The sequence below is a fragment of the Onychomys torridus genome, chromosome 9 (genome assembly GCF_903995425.1).
Source record: "Onychomys torridus chromosome 9, mOncTor1.1, whole genome shotgun sequence".
NCBI classification, from domain to species: Eukaryota; Metazoa; Chordata; class Mammalia; order Rodentia; family Cricetidae; genus Onychomys; species Onychomys torridus.
The window spans coordinates 27,570,271-27,584,358 of NC_050451.1; the positions used below are offsets into that span (position 1 = coordinate 27,570,271).

Below are 14,088 nucleotides of genomic sequence, written 5' to 3' on the forward strand. Positions count from 1 at the left end.
TCCAGCCCCTCTCAATTGTTTTATAGTTAGAAAAACCAAACCAAACCAAATCTCCAGAGATGATGAAATCTTGTACATACTTAAGTCTGGGTAAAGCATAAAGCCAATCTGGAAAGCAGACACTGGAACAAACTGTCTGCTTGTTCCCCTTCCCCATGTGGCTTCCAGGTATACAAGCCATTCCTTCATGAAGAGCAACAGCCCACTTCCCCAAATGACATTTCATAGCAAGAACACAGATGTTTGAACTTACAACTTTAAATTTCTATTTCAGCACCAGGAGCTTCTGGGACCATAACCTTAACCCAACCTTCCATAACTGTCTTCTTACTCTCTATTACACAGCAGGACACTGCAACAACAGCAACAAACTGCTTCAGCCTTTTCACTTCTGCAGATGCTAAAACCACTTCTCCAATATATAAAGGGGCTGGAAATTTAATTTCCTGGGAAAGAAACACACAGCCTGGCCCCGGCATTTTAGTACCCAAGAGAGCAGAAATAAGTCCACTTATCAAAACTCCATGCACAATTGTCTTTCCAAACTTGGTGTGTTTTGCATACTCTTCACTTAAATGCAAAGGATTGACATCTCCTGTCAACTTTGAGAAAGTGGCCACATCCTGCTGTGTGAAGGCTCTGTTGAGCTCAGCACGGTCTCCAATCTTCATGTGCACATGCTGAAAGCACTTCCCTGTTGGTACCAGGTGATTTAGCCACAGTCTCCTCTGAAGCCCACTCCACCAGAGACGATGGCCAGAAACCACAGAGAACATCTTCAGTATCTCCAAATGTCATCAACAGGGCTTTGGCCTGCTTCTTTTCTCAATCTATGTAGACACCAAAAGATACTGTTGAGAGTGAAGGGTTCTGGAACTGTAAGAGTATTCAATCCAATACTTGTTCCCTGCTATTACCAGATAATGCAAGGAGAAAGGGAGACACCTACAAAAGAAGAAAAGGTTAACTCAAGCTTCATAGAGACAACAGGCAACACAGAAACATGCGGGCTTTACAGGGTGCACAACACTGCAGCAGTCACATTTGAAGGCACATCCTGGAGGGAGTACTGGCTGAACATGTATATAAGCCTAGAAACAGCCTGCCAAGACAACACTGCACATGGCATTCAGCGAGAAAAGCCTTTACCATAAATTCCAAATTTGACCTCCAAACATCTTCTATGTGACCTAAAATCTGACCACTTTGCCTTTCAGAGGCAGTGAGATTCTGGGTTTGCCCTTGCTAGATGTTAACTCTGTTTGCTTTACTCAAGACAAAACGGGTGCACACATCCACATCACATCACTATAGTGCTCAGTCCTCCTTAGAATTACGAAGGAAAAGCCTTTACCTGAATCACTCTGAAAGCACACTTCTTGTTTTTATAGGCTCCGAACAAGGTCAAAGAGCTCCACAATTTAGCCAGACCACTGTATAAAGAACAAGAAAGCATAAATAAAGATTTCTGCTGCCAACAGTTACCTAATACTTTTGCTTGTGGTTGTCTAGAAAGTTAAAAACACAGAAGCCTCATTTAAATAAAACAGAACCTTAGAAGTAAGAATGTATCACAGACAGAGAACAAATTGAGCTCTAGAATCTTTCTAAAATGTACACATTTCTTGGTCTTAAAACCATAATCATCAACTGGGAAACTGGCTGTGATCAAACGAAGGTTTTCTCCTATCTAGAGTATAATTCCAAGTAGAGGAATGTTCATATTAACTCCAGTGTAAATTCCCCAAAGCTGCTCAGAGTTTCCAGCCATACATTCTTAACCTGGAAGCTTCTTCACTGTGTTATTCCATCATTCTCTCTGCCCTGTTATTCTAGAACTGTTTCACTGTCATACCTGCTGCATACTCTCAAGATGGCTGACAAGGTCTTCTCTTCATAGGTTAGGACATCCACAGGCAAAGCAGCACCAATCTAGGTATGGAACGACACCATTAGCAGACTCCTGTCATCACCATGCACTCTGATAAAATCACTATTTCAAATAATGGTGCTGGTACTCTCATGTGCCTGATAAGAACTCCTACTGTCTAGAATGTTCCTATCTTTCTTCATGATAACCTCCTTCACCTTTGAATCTGTGTTTAAAGTGTTCCTTCTCCAGTTGGTGAGATGGCTCAGTGGGAAAAGGCACCTGGCACAAATCCTAAAGACCTAAGCTTGATCCCCATAGTCAGTACCCCGGATCCACATGGTAAAAGGAGAGAAATAACTCTTACAAGTTGCCTGTGTACACCCCCAGGTGTAATGTTTTTTAAAAAGTTCCTTTGCATATTCACAAGATTAGGCTCAATCTACTTACTGTGCTCTTTCTTACACAAGACCCCACACATTGCTCTTCCATAATTCTCCTTCTTGTCACTATTTAACAACACCAAGAGATAAACATGTCTTACAGCTCTATCTCCTGAAACTACATTTTTTAATGACATACAGAAATTGTAAGTTTTATTTTTTAATTTGCTGCAATCTACAGGAAAGTTCATGCACTTTTCTCTTAGGCTCCAACAAAAGCAGCATCTTATATAGCCACAGTATAGGATCAAAGCCAGGTAACTGGTATTGACACAATTCAGAATTTACTCAGACCTGACATCATTTGTGTGCATTTATATTTATATGTGTGTACTTCTATGTAACTTTTCCTCATAGATGGTTTCTTGGAACTACCACCACCACCAAAACAAAAACTTGGACCACCACAAGACTCCTTCTACTGGTACTTTATAGTCATACACACTCTACTTCCCATCCCTAACTCCGGCAACCACTTCTTTCTTCAGGTTATGTTGTAGCAAGAGTATTATATACAAAGAATTACCCAATAAGTAATTTACTTAGGGTTAGCAGCTCCTGTTCAGCTTAGTTTTCTAGAGATTTGTCTACCCATTGTCCTTTCCATTTTTTGTTTTTGTTTTTTGTTTTTTGGAGCTGAGGGTTGAACCCAGGGCCTTGTGCTTGCTAGGCAAGCACTCTACCACTGAGCTAAATCCCCAATCCCCCATTGTCCTTTTCACTGCGGACTATATTTCATGATTTGAATATACAATCACTGGACAATCACCCACTAAAGGACAACTGTGATGTTTTCAGCTTCTGGTAAACACTCAATGTGCAGCATTACTTTTCTTTAAAATTTATTTTTATATGTGTCATCAGTGTTTTGCTCACATGCTATCTGTGCACCATGTGCATGCCTGGTGCTTGAGATGGCCAGAGGAGATCAGATTCCACAGAACTAGAGTTACGGATGGCTATGTACCAGAGGATGACTATGTGTGTGAGTAGTGGGAACCACAGGGTCCTCTGCAAGAGCAAGTGTAGGTTTTTTGTTTTGAATTACTTTTTTTTTTGAGATAGTTTCTCTGTGTAGCCCTGGCTGTTCTGGAACTTGATGTATAGACCAGCCTGGCCTCGAACTCAGAAATCTGCCTGCCTCTGCCTCTTGAGTGCTGGGATTAAATGTGTGCGATACTACCACCCAGCTTTTTTTTTATTTTTTTGAGGATTTCTTGTAATATTCTAGATAATATTTTTTTGTCAGATATATAGTTTTTAAATATTTTCCCTAATCTATAATTTATCTTTCCTTCTTCCTCTCCACTTCCAAAGCTCAACTTTTGTTAAGTGAATGCTAAAAAAAAGCTGCTCAAAGTGCTGGTCTGTGACAGGCTAGAGAAGCCACATCAGAATGTTAACCAATATCATTAAGTTTTTACTTCTGCTCACACTCTTTTAGATTTTTTTTTTTGCCAGAGCTGAGGACCGAACCCAGGGCCTTGTGCTTGCTAGGCAAGCACTCTACCACTGAGCTAAATCCCTAACCCCTAGATTTTTTAAAAAATTACTTTAAGATTTATTTATTTTTATGTGTGTTTTCCCCACATGTAAATGTATCACTGCACATGTACCAAGGTTTGTTTGCTCATATGCATGTGTGTATGTTACGTGTGCACATGTGCAACTGAATGAGTGTGGAGGTAAAAGAAAATTCTCAAGGGTTTGTTCTTTCCTCCCACCATGTCGGTTTCAGGAACTGAACTCTTGCCAACCCTCACACTGTTTTATAAAGAGACTTTTTCACTGAAGAGTGTTAGTTCTCATATAAACCCTTTATCTTTACAAAGATGGGCAATGATGTTTGCTGGTTACCAGTCTAGACTATAATTTGATAGTATTGTGCAAGAACAAACAGTGGTCTAACAGGTTCCTAGTCAAATACAGGGCACACTGAAACTCATTATTTCTGAAAGTTGGCTTCTGCAAATTCTAGTACAGCTTTAAAAAATGATATTTCTGTTTCTTACAAAGTGCTCTTCTAGGCCGAGAGTGGTGTTGCTCAATTTTAATCTTAGTGCTTGGGAGGCAGAAGTAGATGGCTCTGTGAATTCATGGCTATGGAGCAAATTCCAGGACAACCAAGAATATACATAGGACTTGTTGGGCTGGAGAGATGGCTTAGTGGTTAAGAGCACTGGCCGTTCTTCCAGAGGTCCTGAGTATAATTCCCAGTACCCACATGGTGGCTCACAACCATCTGTAATAAGATTTAGCAACCTCTTCTGTGTACATAATAAATAAATCTTTAAAAAAATTTTTTTAACTTGTCAAGTAACCTATACCTCCCCAAACAGGTCCTTCAGGGCTGAAACAAGCAGCTGTCTGAACTGGGCTGCATTCAGTCCAACTCCATGTTCTTGAAACTCTCTGCAAAAAATATTAAAAAGAAAAAGTATCACATTAAACTCCATGCTTTTCAGATTTGTAAAAAATCAAGTAATATAGAACAAAACTCACAAGACTGAACTTACAAGCAGACTTTCATGTAGTGGTACTCTGAGGGGCTCTTGTAAACCACTCTTTCATATGCAGTAGCTGGCATCTTCAAACATGGGATACCTACAAGGGGTTAAGAGGGCTCATAACTATTGGGTATATGTTGTTATTGGTAGTAGTATTGTTTTTAATGGGAATTTGGCCTATTTAATTAATTATTTATTTATTTACTTGTTTACTTATTGAGAAAGACTTGCTATATAGTCAAGGCTAGCCTTAAACTGCCTCTCTCTAGGGAAGACTGGGATTACCAGCTGGAATGTCAACACTTTTAAAGACTTATTACAGTATTTTATGTAATCCTAGTTAGACAACAGTTACCCATACAGATATAAAGGAAGTCCTCTCTTTCTTTGGCAGTCCTTATTTTGGTATATGTTAAGGGGTGATAGTGCTGGAGATCATGCCCAGAATCTGGTGCAGAAGAGGCAAGCCCATTTCTGTATTTTTTTAAATATGCCAGATCAGACCACCCTTTTGCAAAGGAAAGATACAAACATAAGGAAATAAAACCATTTATTCTGTCCTCATAGAACATGATGGGGGGCTGGAGAGATGGCTCAGAGGTTAAGAGCACTGTCTACTCTTCCAGAGGTCCCGAGTTCAATTCCTAGAAACCACATGGTGGCTCACAACCATCTGTAATGAGATCTGGCGCCCTCTTCTGTATACATAATAATAAATAAATCTTAAAAAAAAAAAAAAAAAAAAAGAACATGATGAAGGGGGGTCCTTTTGTTGTCCTCTTCCCTAAATCTGCTATTCCCAATCCAGAAACTAGGTCTCTAGTGCAGATGTGGCTCAGTAGAAGAGTGCTTGCTTCATACTCTTACAATACAGCTTTCACTTCAATACATCTCACTTCTGGAGTCAAATATTAATGGCCATGGCCCAGGAACACAGATGTAGGTTACTCCACATTCCATGTTCCAAGGTAGGAAGTTTCCTGACATTTTTATAGTAAATGATCAAAGAGAGTCATTAATGAAGGCACTTTTCAAATACACTGGTGAAAACATCAGGTAGGCAGCTTACAGCAAAGCAGGGAAACCTCTGCTACAGGCCTCAGATGCAGATGATATTCTTACCTTTAGACTTGTGGAAGCTAAGTGGTCTACTAAGTCAATATAGCCCAAAAGATTTCACCCAATAGTCATAAGAATGTGTGAGACTCAGGTGTTCAAGGAATGACTAATTGGGGGTATGTGTGTAAAGATAACTTAAAAATAGACTGTAATTAGGCTCTGGACTTGTAACATTTCAGTCTCTAATCAGTCAATCAACCAAGTACAAAGTCCAATGTAAATGAAGTGTGGCTTTTTGCCAGGAACTTTCCTTCATACTAGCATTCCCTAGGTTAATTCTCGATACTGAAGAAAGGAGGAAAACAAACACAAACCAAAAACCTTCCAGCACACAGAATCCAGGTCTCTCTAGGGCTATTTGACAACACCATGAAGGACTGGGCTTAAAATGCAAGGAGTCTAAAGGAAGTGCTGTTATGGAATATTACTTTAACTAGGCAAAGATGTGTTGCATTTGTTTAACTATGTAAAGATGTGTTACATTTGTTTATGTTGTATTCAATTATGTAAAGATGTGCTGCTGTTTTACCTTGCCTGCCTAACGCACCTGATTGGTCTAATAAAAAGCTGAATAGCCAGTAGCTAGGCAGCAGAGGGATAGGCGGGGCTGGTGGGCGGAGAGAATAAGTAGGTGGAAGGAAGAAAGAGATGGAGATGCCAGGGCTAGCCAGTCAGACACAGAGTAAGAAATACAGAGTGAAAGAACGGTAAATGCCCATAGGCAAAACGTAAACGAAGAGAATCAGGTTAAAACAAGTTATAAGAATGAGTAGAGCTGGGCAGTGGTGGCGTACGCCTTTAATCCCAGCACTTGGGAGGCAGAATCAGGCGGATCTCTGTGAGTTCCAGGCGAGAGATAAGGAGAATGACTCCTTTTAGTAAGCAGGAATGTCTTAAGTTTCCGAGGGAATGGTAGCTTTTGTCTAAGTGTCAGACTCTGGGAAAAGGAATTTCCTTTTTTGGGAGAAGGTTGGGGGGGGGGTGTGGGTAAGCAGAGACAGTTTCTCTGTGTAACAGAGCCCTGGCAGTCCTGGAACTCATTTTGTAGAGCAGGCTGCCCTCGAACTCAAGAGATTTACCTGCCTCTGTCTCCCCAGTGCTGGGATTAAGGGCATGCACCACCACACCCGAAGAAAAGGAATTTCTTGAGATCTAACGCTCTGGGCTTCCTCCTCCTCTTGGCCTCGTCTAGGGCTACAGTTTCTCCGTAAGCCAGAAGCAGGAAGCCACATGTCTCACACTTCCTAGCCTTTTCCTTCCGATCTATTATTGTATCAAGCCTTCCTTGCCCAGTCCTTGCTAGTCTTACAATATTTCTAACAGAATCTCAGAATATTTAATCTCCACAACACCTGCACTCCAAAAAAGAAGCTGTTTTATTCCCTATTGCTTCTCAAGGACTCAAACGAGTGCCTGCACATTTAGGCACAAAAGACACAGCTCTGGAACTAATGGGACTAAACTAGTCATTGAAGAAGTCCGATCCCCTAATGCTGAAGAGTTACGCTGTTTCCAACCCTGCTCAATAAGTTCATTTAGCGCCCACCTCGAAGACAGTGCGCGTAGCACACGGCTATTCAACCTTCCCAGCCACCGTCGGTGATCGGGACCTCAGCCGCGCTGTACGAAGCCCCGCGGCGGTTCTCTGACTGACCTGGCAACGGCAAGGCTCCTCTGGCCAGCCGCACTTCCACCTGGCGCCCGCCTCGCGCATGCGCACTTGCACCTGCCGAGCGGGGTTAAGCGGCCCCGGCGCAGAACGAATCCTCTCCCTGGAACAGCCACGTTCCTGTCGCCTGCGCGTTGCTAGAATTCGGAATGGGTGGGAGTCAGCAGCCCAGGTTTGGGACTGCAAAGCTGGTGTCTTTACATTTGACTCCTTTCCGCTCCGCCCTACAGACGAGAACGCGCAAGCGGACGTGCGTCACTGCGCAGCGCCTGTCACTGGACTTGTTGCGCAGTGCGGCTGAGGTCGATGGGTTCAGCGCCCCCTATCGTTCCCGGACCCGCGTTTGTGGCGTTCTATTAGGCCCGGATAATCTTCATGGTCTTTTATTTATTTCTACATTCATTTGCAACAGCTTATCTCAAACATCTCTCCTGGATTCTTTTGTTTTTGGGTTTTGGGTTTTTTTTTTTCCTCTTTCTTTTTTTTTTTTGTTTTTTTTTTTTTTTGAGACAGGGTTTCTCTGTGTAGCTTTGCACCCTTCCCGGAACTCACTCTGTAGTCCAGGCTGGCCTCTAACTCACAGAGATCCTCCTGCCTCTGCCTCCCGAGTATTGAGATTAAAGATTTTACGAAATTTATCTAATGGAACCCTCAAACATCCTTGAGGTGGCTATTATTGCAATAGTCCCCATTACACAGAAGTAGAACTGAGTGAGGCAGAGGGAACGGCAAAGTTATTTGTCCCGGATCATGGTTACAAGTGGTATTACAGATTATCTGCTTTGGCCAGTGATGTCCAAACTACACCATCTTAAACCAGCCGGAGTCTGAGATGGCTCATCATTGCATTGCAGTCCTTGGTACTAGTGATCACTCAGCTTGTATTTACTAAGGAGTTTTGATTTGGCCTGAGCTGGACAAAGCAGAGAAGGTAAAGCTATGCCTTGCATAGCCAAGCCAGTGCCTACATCAGTTAGGGCCTTTTCTATAAGTGAGAAAAGAACCTAATATCTGTTTTTTCCTAAAGCTCTGCCATTCCTGTCTTGGCCATACTCTGTAGTCATGTAGCTTCTGATTCCTCTCCCTTCTTCCCTCAGAGGATACAGGATTCATTTCAGATGAGGAATAAGTGGAGGAAACTAACACAGACCCCAGATAGTGACATTTTCTTTGTCAAAAAAAGTTCGGCCGGGGGGGTGATGGTGGTGGTGGTGGTGGTGGTGGTGGTGGTGGTGGTGGTGGTAGTGGTGGTGCATGCCTTTAATCTCAGCACTTGGGAGGCAGAGCAAGGCAGATTTCTGTGAGTTCTAGGCCAGCCTGGTCTACAGAGTGAGATCCAGGACAGGCACCAAAACTACACAGAGAAACCCTGTCTTGGGGGAAAAAAAGTTCGGATTTTGGAAGTTGCCAGAACTGGCTTGGAATCCATTCTCTGCCATAGATCCAGCTTCTTCATTTCTGGTAAAGATAGATTAGCAACTTCCTTGAAAAGTTGTGAGGAAAAAAGTTCATGTACTATCTGGCATCCAGAAAACTGTAATGGAAAAGAGTCTCTTTGGGCCAGCCACCTGGCAAACTCCTCTTGCCAGAGTGTGTAACCAGAAAAAAACAGAAAGCACATGCATTTTGGTTTTCAGAGAATCTTGGTAAATTTTCACTCTTACACCAAAATCTTGAAAAGCAATGCCTCCTGATGGTTGAATTCTGTCGGGGCTCTCTTGTTAATACAGAGTTGAGGATGAAAGAGATTACTGGTTGGTTTTTGCTTTTTTCAATGAAATTTTATTTTCTTACTGAGTACTATGATGATATTTACTGGGTCCTTTCAGATGATATTAAAGGGAAAAGCAAGGAAAACCTCCCTCTTCAGCTAGCTACTTGCCTCTCAAAAGGTGCCCTTTCTTTCTGGCTCTTTCTCCCTTCCTCCCTTTTCCATCTCCCCTCTCCACTTGCCGAGACAGGGTCTTGTTATGTAATCCCTGCTAGCTTGAATTGACCAAAGCCAGCCTCAAATTTTTAATTCATTGCCAGAATACCAGATTACAGGCGTGTGCTGCCATGACTATTTGAGTTTTCATTCCTCTTCTTCTTTCCCTCCCTCCCTCTCTAATCTCCCCCCCCCCCCCAAACCATCTGCAAAACCCTGTTTGAGTGTCTTAAATTTCTTCCCACAAGTTTGGTGTGGGGTTTTCTCTCTTGAACATTTAAGTGTAGCATCACTTTAAATCAAAAACACACAAGAGGACTGGCAAAACTGACAGGCCCAAAAACCTGAGTTCTATATCTGGTACCCATAGGGTAGAAGGAAAGAAAGTTGTCCTTTGACCTCCAGATGCGATATGTGTGTATGTCTTGTGCACACACACACATACACAGAAAATTTTAAAAGTAAGTACAAGTTTTTAAAATAGAAAAGCACATTCCTAAGGATGTTTCATCTTTTATAAGAACTTCCTTGCAAAGATAATTTTCATCAATTGCTAGGAAGGTTCTTCCCAATTGTTAGAGAAAGACTGTGCCAAGTTCAATACCAAATTGCTGTTTGGTACAAGGACATTGGTGAAAACTAATTTTTGATCTGCTGCAACCAGCATGCTTGTCAGGAGGTGGTGCTCTTTTTTGAAGTTTTTCTCATTTTGGCAGCAGAAAGAATTAGGTATCATGTAAGGACCTGGTGCATATTTAACAGACACTGTGGATTATGAGTCTGATAATGGCTTTCTCAGATTGTTGGCCTCTTACAAAGGATCTATCTTTTACTGTACATACTAAGTCAGTTACCATTTGGTCACCTAGCACATGGTGGCATGCAGGATTTCATGGAACACATTTGTCTTTTAACTCAACCACTACAGCTCTCAGCCTATCCTATTTCTTTGTCTCTATTCTTCCTCACTTATGTTTAACTTTGTGTGGTGGAATCTTATACATCTTTGTAAGCCATCCTCTGCCCTTCCCAACACAAGTACGTATATAGTTACTATTTTTTTTTTTCTGAGACAGGGTTTCTCTGTAGCTTTGGTGCCTGTCCTGTACTAGCTCTGTAGCCCAGGCTGGCCTCAAACTCACAGAGATCTGCCTGCCTCTGCCTCCCAAGTGCTGGGATTACAGGCGTGTGCCACCACCGCCCAGCATATAGTTACTGTCTTAGTTAGGGTTACTGTTTCTGTGATGAAACACCATGACTAGAAACAAGTTGGGGAGGAAAGGGTTTATTTGGCTTATACTTCCACACCATAATCCATCACTGAAGAAAATCAGGACAGGAACTCAAACAGGACAGGAACCTGGAGGCAGGAGCTGATGCAGAAGCCGTGGAGGAGTTCTGCTTACTCAGTCTACTTTCTTATAGAACCCAGGACCACCAATCCAGGGATGGTACCAACCACAGTGGCCTGGGCCCTCCCTCATCAATCTATAATTAAGATAATGCTTTATAGGCTTGCCCACAGCTAGATCTTTCCTGTTGTTTTTTTTTTTTTTTTTTTGTTGTTGTTGTTGTTGTTGTTGTTTTGGTGTGTGTGTGTGTGTGTGTGTGTGTGTGTGTGTGTGTGTGTTTTATTTTGTTTTTTGAGAAAGCGTTTCTCCATATAACATCCCTGGCTATCCTGAAATTTGATTGATTTGTAGACCAGACTGGCCTCAAACTCACAGAGATCTGCCTGCCTCTGCCTCCCAAGTGCTGGGATTAAAGGTGTGAGCCACCACTGCCCAGTTCACAGCCCAATCTTACGAAGGTATTTTCTCAATTGAGGTTTTCTGTAACTGTAGCTTATGTCAAGCTGACATAAATCAAGCCAGCACAGTGTTTTGGTTGTAGGTATCCTGGCATTGTTCTAGTGGAACTGGAGTTACAGACAGTTATGAACTGCCATGTGGGTGCTGGGAATTCAACAGTGGTCCTCTGGAAGAGCAGTCAGTGCTCTTAACCAGACATCTCTACTACAGCCCCCTAGTGGAACATTGTGAAGACTGCATACATTAGTGCACTTTTTTTTTTTTTCCAAGAATGGACTAAAGTAGCAGAGACCAAGAGTGCAGTTTATACTTCATTTCTCTGCTCTCCCTTCCCTGTCTTGCTAATCAGTACCAACTTGATTTTCTACAGTACCTAAGGGGAAATCTATTCCACAACTGTCCACCCACCCAATGGGAAACATGGCCTGTGTCAGCAGATTCTTTGAAGATAGGACAGAGGTCAAAATGATCAGAAGCTAAAAGCTTTTAACTGCAGCCATCATTTCCATTTCATTTTAAGGAGATCTGCCAAGTTCCAGACAGTTGGCTCACATGATGCCATCTGTGTCATATAGTGACAGTGTAGTGCCACTGGTGGAACTGTCGTCACCTATTACAAATGAAAACATAGCAGAAGACTCCCTTCCACAAGGAAACCCTGGGGATCATCTCCAATCAAGAACTGAAAAACACTTACCTGTGGCCCATGTGGAGTCTGTAAAGAGGAGGGAAGCAGGGATTGGAAGACAGAAAGCAAGGTGAGTTCAGTTGAAGTCTGAAGCTGTACCTGTACTACATAGGGAGCTCTGGAGGACAAAGGACTTGCAATCTTTAAGGCAATCCCAAAGGAAGATCGATCCTTCCTTCTCTTTGGCCACGGCTTCCAGCTGCAGCAAATGAACATAAGGATTCATCATATGGTGGTGCATGCCTATATGATCTGAGAACTCATATGGCTGAGGCAGAAACATGGAGACTGAGGCCAGCTTGGGCTACATGGATCACTGTGTCTCAACTCTCTAACCCAAAATGAAAGCCAAAAACAAGCAACAAAAAAGAGAATTTGTGGGTCAGGTAGTGTTGGTACATACCTTTAATCCCAGCACCCAGAGGCTTCCTCTAACCTCTACACATGTGTGTGTGAGAGTTTGAGTGCACACACACACACATATACACTCATGCATGCACACACCATACAAAACAACAAAAACCAGTTACCAGTTTGCCCAGTTGAATCTGAATTCCAAATAAACAATCATTAGGACACAAATTAGATCCTTTTATTAAAAATGTATTTATTGCTCATCTGCCATTAAAATTTTACTGGACACTCTTTGTTTTCCCCAGCAGCCACAGAAGGTGGGAGGAGGCTGGTTGCAGCCTTTCAGTCAGCTGAGCCAGCAGCCAGTGTACAGCAGGGTTTCAGCTCAAATGTTACTAAAGGGGAAGGACAGGGATTCTGGGAGCAGCTCAGCAGAGCACATCAAACAGATTAGAAGCTCTGACCCAGAACTGCAGGTCCACACACCTCCACCACCTGGGGGAGTATGGCTTGGTCTCTCATTATTGCCCTCCCCATTGTCCTGACCCTTCCCCTGACATGTGCCCACTGGCACCAAAGTCAAGCACTTTTGTGTATTGGCCAGTGTTATTGAAAGCTTCTAAATGATGAGGGAGAGGGAGACTTCACCTGAAAAATTAAAACTGAAAGGAAAAGTATGGGCTCAGGACCTCCAAGGCTAAATTCTCAGCACAAAGGAGATTATTTGCCCCAAAGGGACAGAGGGCAAGGCAGAGACAAACACAGGAGATAGAGGACCAGGGAGAAGGGAAAGAGAATAAAGGAAAGAGGCAAGGATATTTGTCCCAGTGGGGATAAAGGACCACCTCTGGATAGAGAGGAGACAGACTTGGCATGTAGGAAAATGGTGATTTATAAAGGTGAAAGGAAAAAACCCTGTGTTAGGATGAGTCATTTAATTTTAATTGGGCATGTTAATCAGGTGAGCCAAAGGAGGCTTTTTTTTTTTTTTTTTTTTTTTTTTTTTTTTTTTGGTTTTTTGAGACAGGGTTTCTCCATAGCTTTGGAGCCTGTCTTGGACTAGCTTTGTAGACCAGGCTGGCCTCATACTCAAGAGATCTGCCTGTCTCTACCTCCCGAGTGCTGGGATTACGGGCATGCACTACCACTGCCCTGATTCAAAAGAGGCTTTTGATTGCTGGATTTCAATACTTTGATAGCTGGACCTTGGTAATTAGCCAAATAAGGGGATGGACCTTGGTGGCTAGTTTAGGAATGTAATCTAATGGTTTTTAGCAAGGCAAAGGGAATGGGAGAAGGGCAAGGCCTGTCAGAACTATGTTTGCAAGGCCAGGGTTGGCTAGAGTCCCTTCAAAAACAACCCTCCAGACCTCAGTAAAGGAGAATCTAACCACCCTGTACTGAAGCAGATTGCTTCTGGGGGCAGGTCTTGGATCCACCCAACTCCTCCTTAACCACCCATGTTGTAGTTTAGTGGCTTACAACAGAACTTACACAGGAGGTTTATTGGGAGAGAAGGGAAGGGGGCACAGAGGCAGCCTCTGGGGTCAAGAGCTGAGGAGAGAAGGGGCAGAAGATGGGAAAGGCTTGCTTATTATAAGAGGACATTGCAAATGCTCATAGGGAGAGCTGTTTATAGCGGCAAAGCTGATGATGATGATTCTGTCAGGACCCTGAGCAGACCAGTGTAGTTGCCTGAG

General features: G+C 42.7%; 2 protein-coding genes across 3 annotated transcripts; both read right to left on the bottom strand.

Annotated features, from left to right (window-relative positions):
* Positions 1–782, bottom strand: Htd2 (hydroxyacyl-thioester dehydratase type 2). Its single transcript, XM_036199273.1, has one exon. The coding sequence runs from the start codon at positions 774–776 to the stop codon at positions 258–260; it is 519 nt and encodes a 172-aa protein (XP_036055166.1). The 5' UTR covers positions 777–782; the 3' UTR covers positions 1–257.
* Positions 783–877: 95 nt separating this feature from the next.
* On the bottom strand, positions 878–7,857 carry Rpp14 (ribonuclease P/MRP subunit p14). 2 transcript variants are annotated; one of them, XM_036199274.1, is made up of 6 exons: positions 7,594–7,857; positions 4,830–4,917; positions 4,641–4,725; positions 1,856–1,932; positions 1,355–1,433; positions 878–945 (listed from the first exon to the last, which is right to left on the bottom strand). In XM_036199274.1, exons 2-6 carry the CDS (start codon positions 4,898–4,900, stop codon positions 889–891), a joined length of 369 nt encoding a protein of 122 aa, XP_036055167.1. In that variant the 5' UTR covers positions 4,901–4,917; positions 7,594–7,857; the 3' UTR covers positions 878–888. The 2 variants fall into 2 exon arrangements, with proteins under 2 accessions (XP_036055167.1, XP_036055168.1); XM_036199275.1 differs by lacking the exon at positions 7,594–7,857 and adding an exon at positions 7,486–7,584.
* Positions 7,858–14,088: the final 6,231 nt, after the last annotated feature.

Coding starts and splice junctions, on each gene's coding strand:
- Htd2 (XM_036199273.1), bottom strand. CDS start 776: ATGTTCTCTGTGGTTTCTGGCCATCGTCTCTGGTGGAGTGGGCTTCAG.
- Rpp14 (XM_036199274.1), bottom strand. CDS start 4,900: ATGCCAGCTACTGCATATGAAAGAGTGGTTTACAAGAGCCCCTCAGAG. Junction 1,933..4,640: donor TGAAGGACCTGTTTGGGGAG/GTATAGGTTACT, acceptor TTCCATACCTAG/ATTGGTGCTGCTTTGCCTGT. Junction 946..1,354: donor GTGCTTTCAGAGTGATTCAG/GTAAAGGCTTTT, acceptor CTTCTTTTGTAG/GTGTCTCCCTTTCTCCTTGC.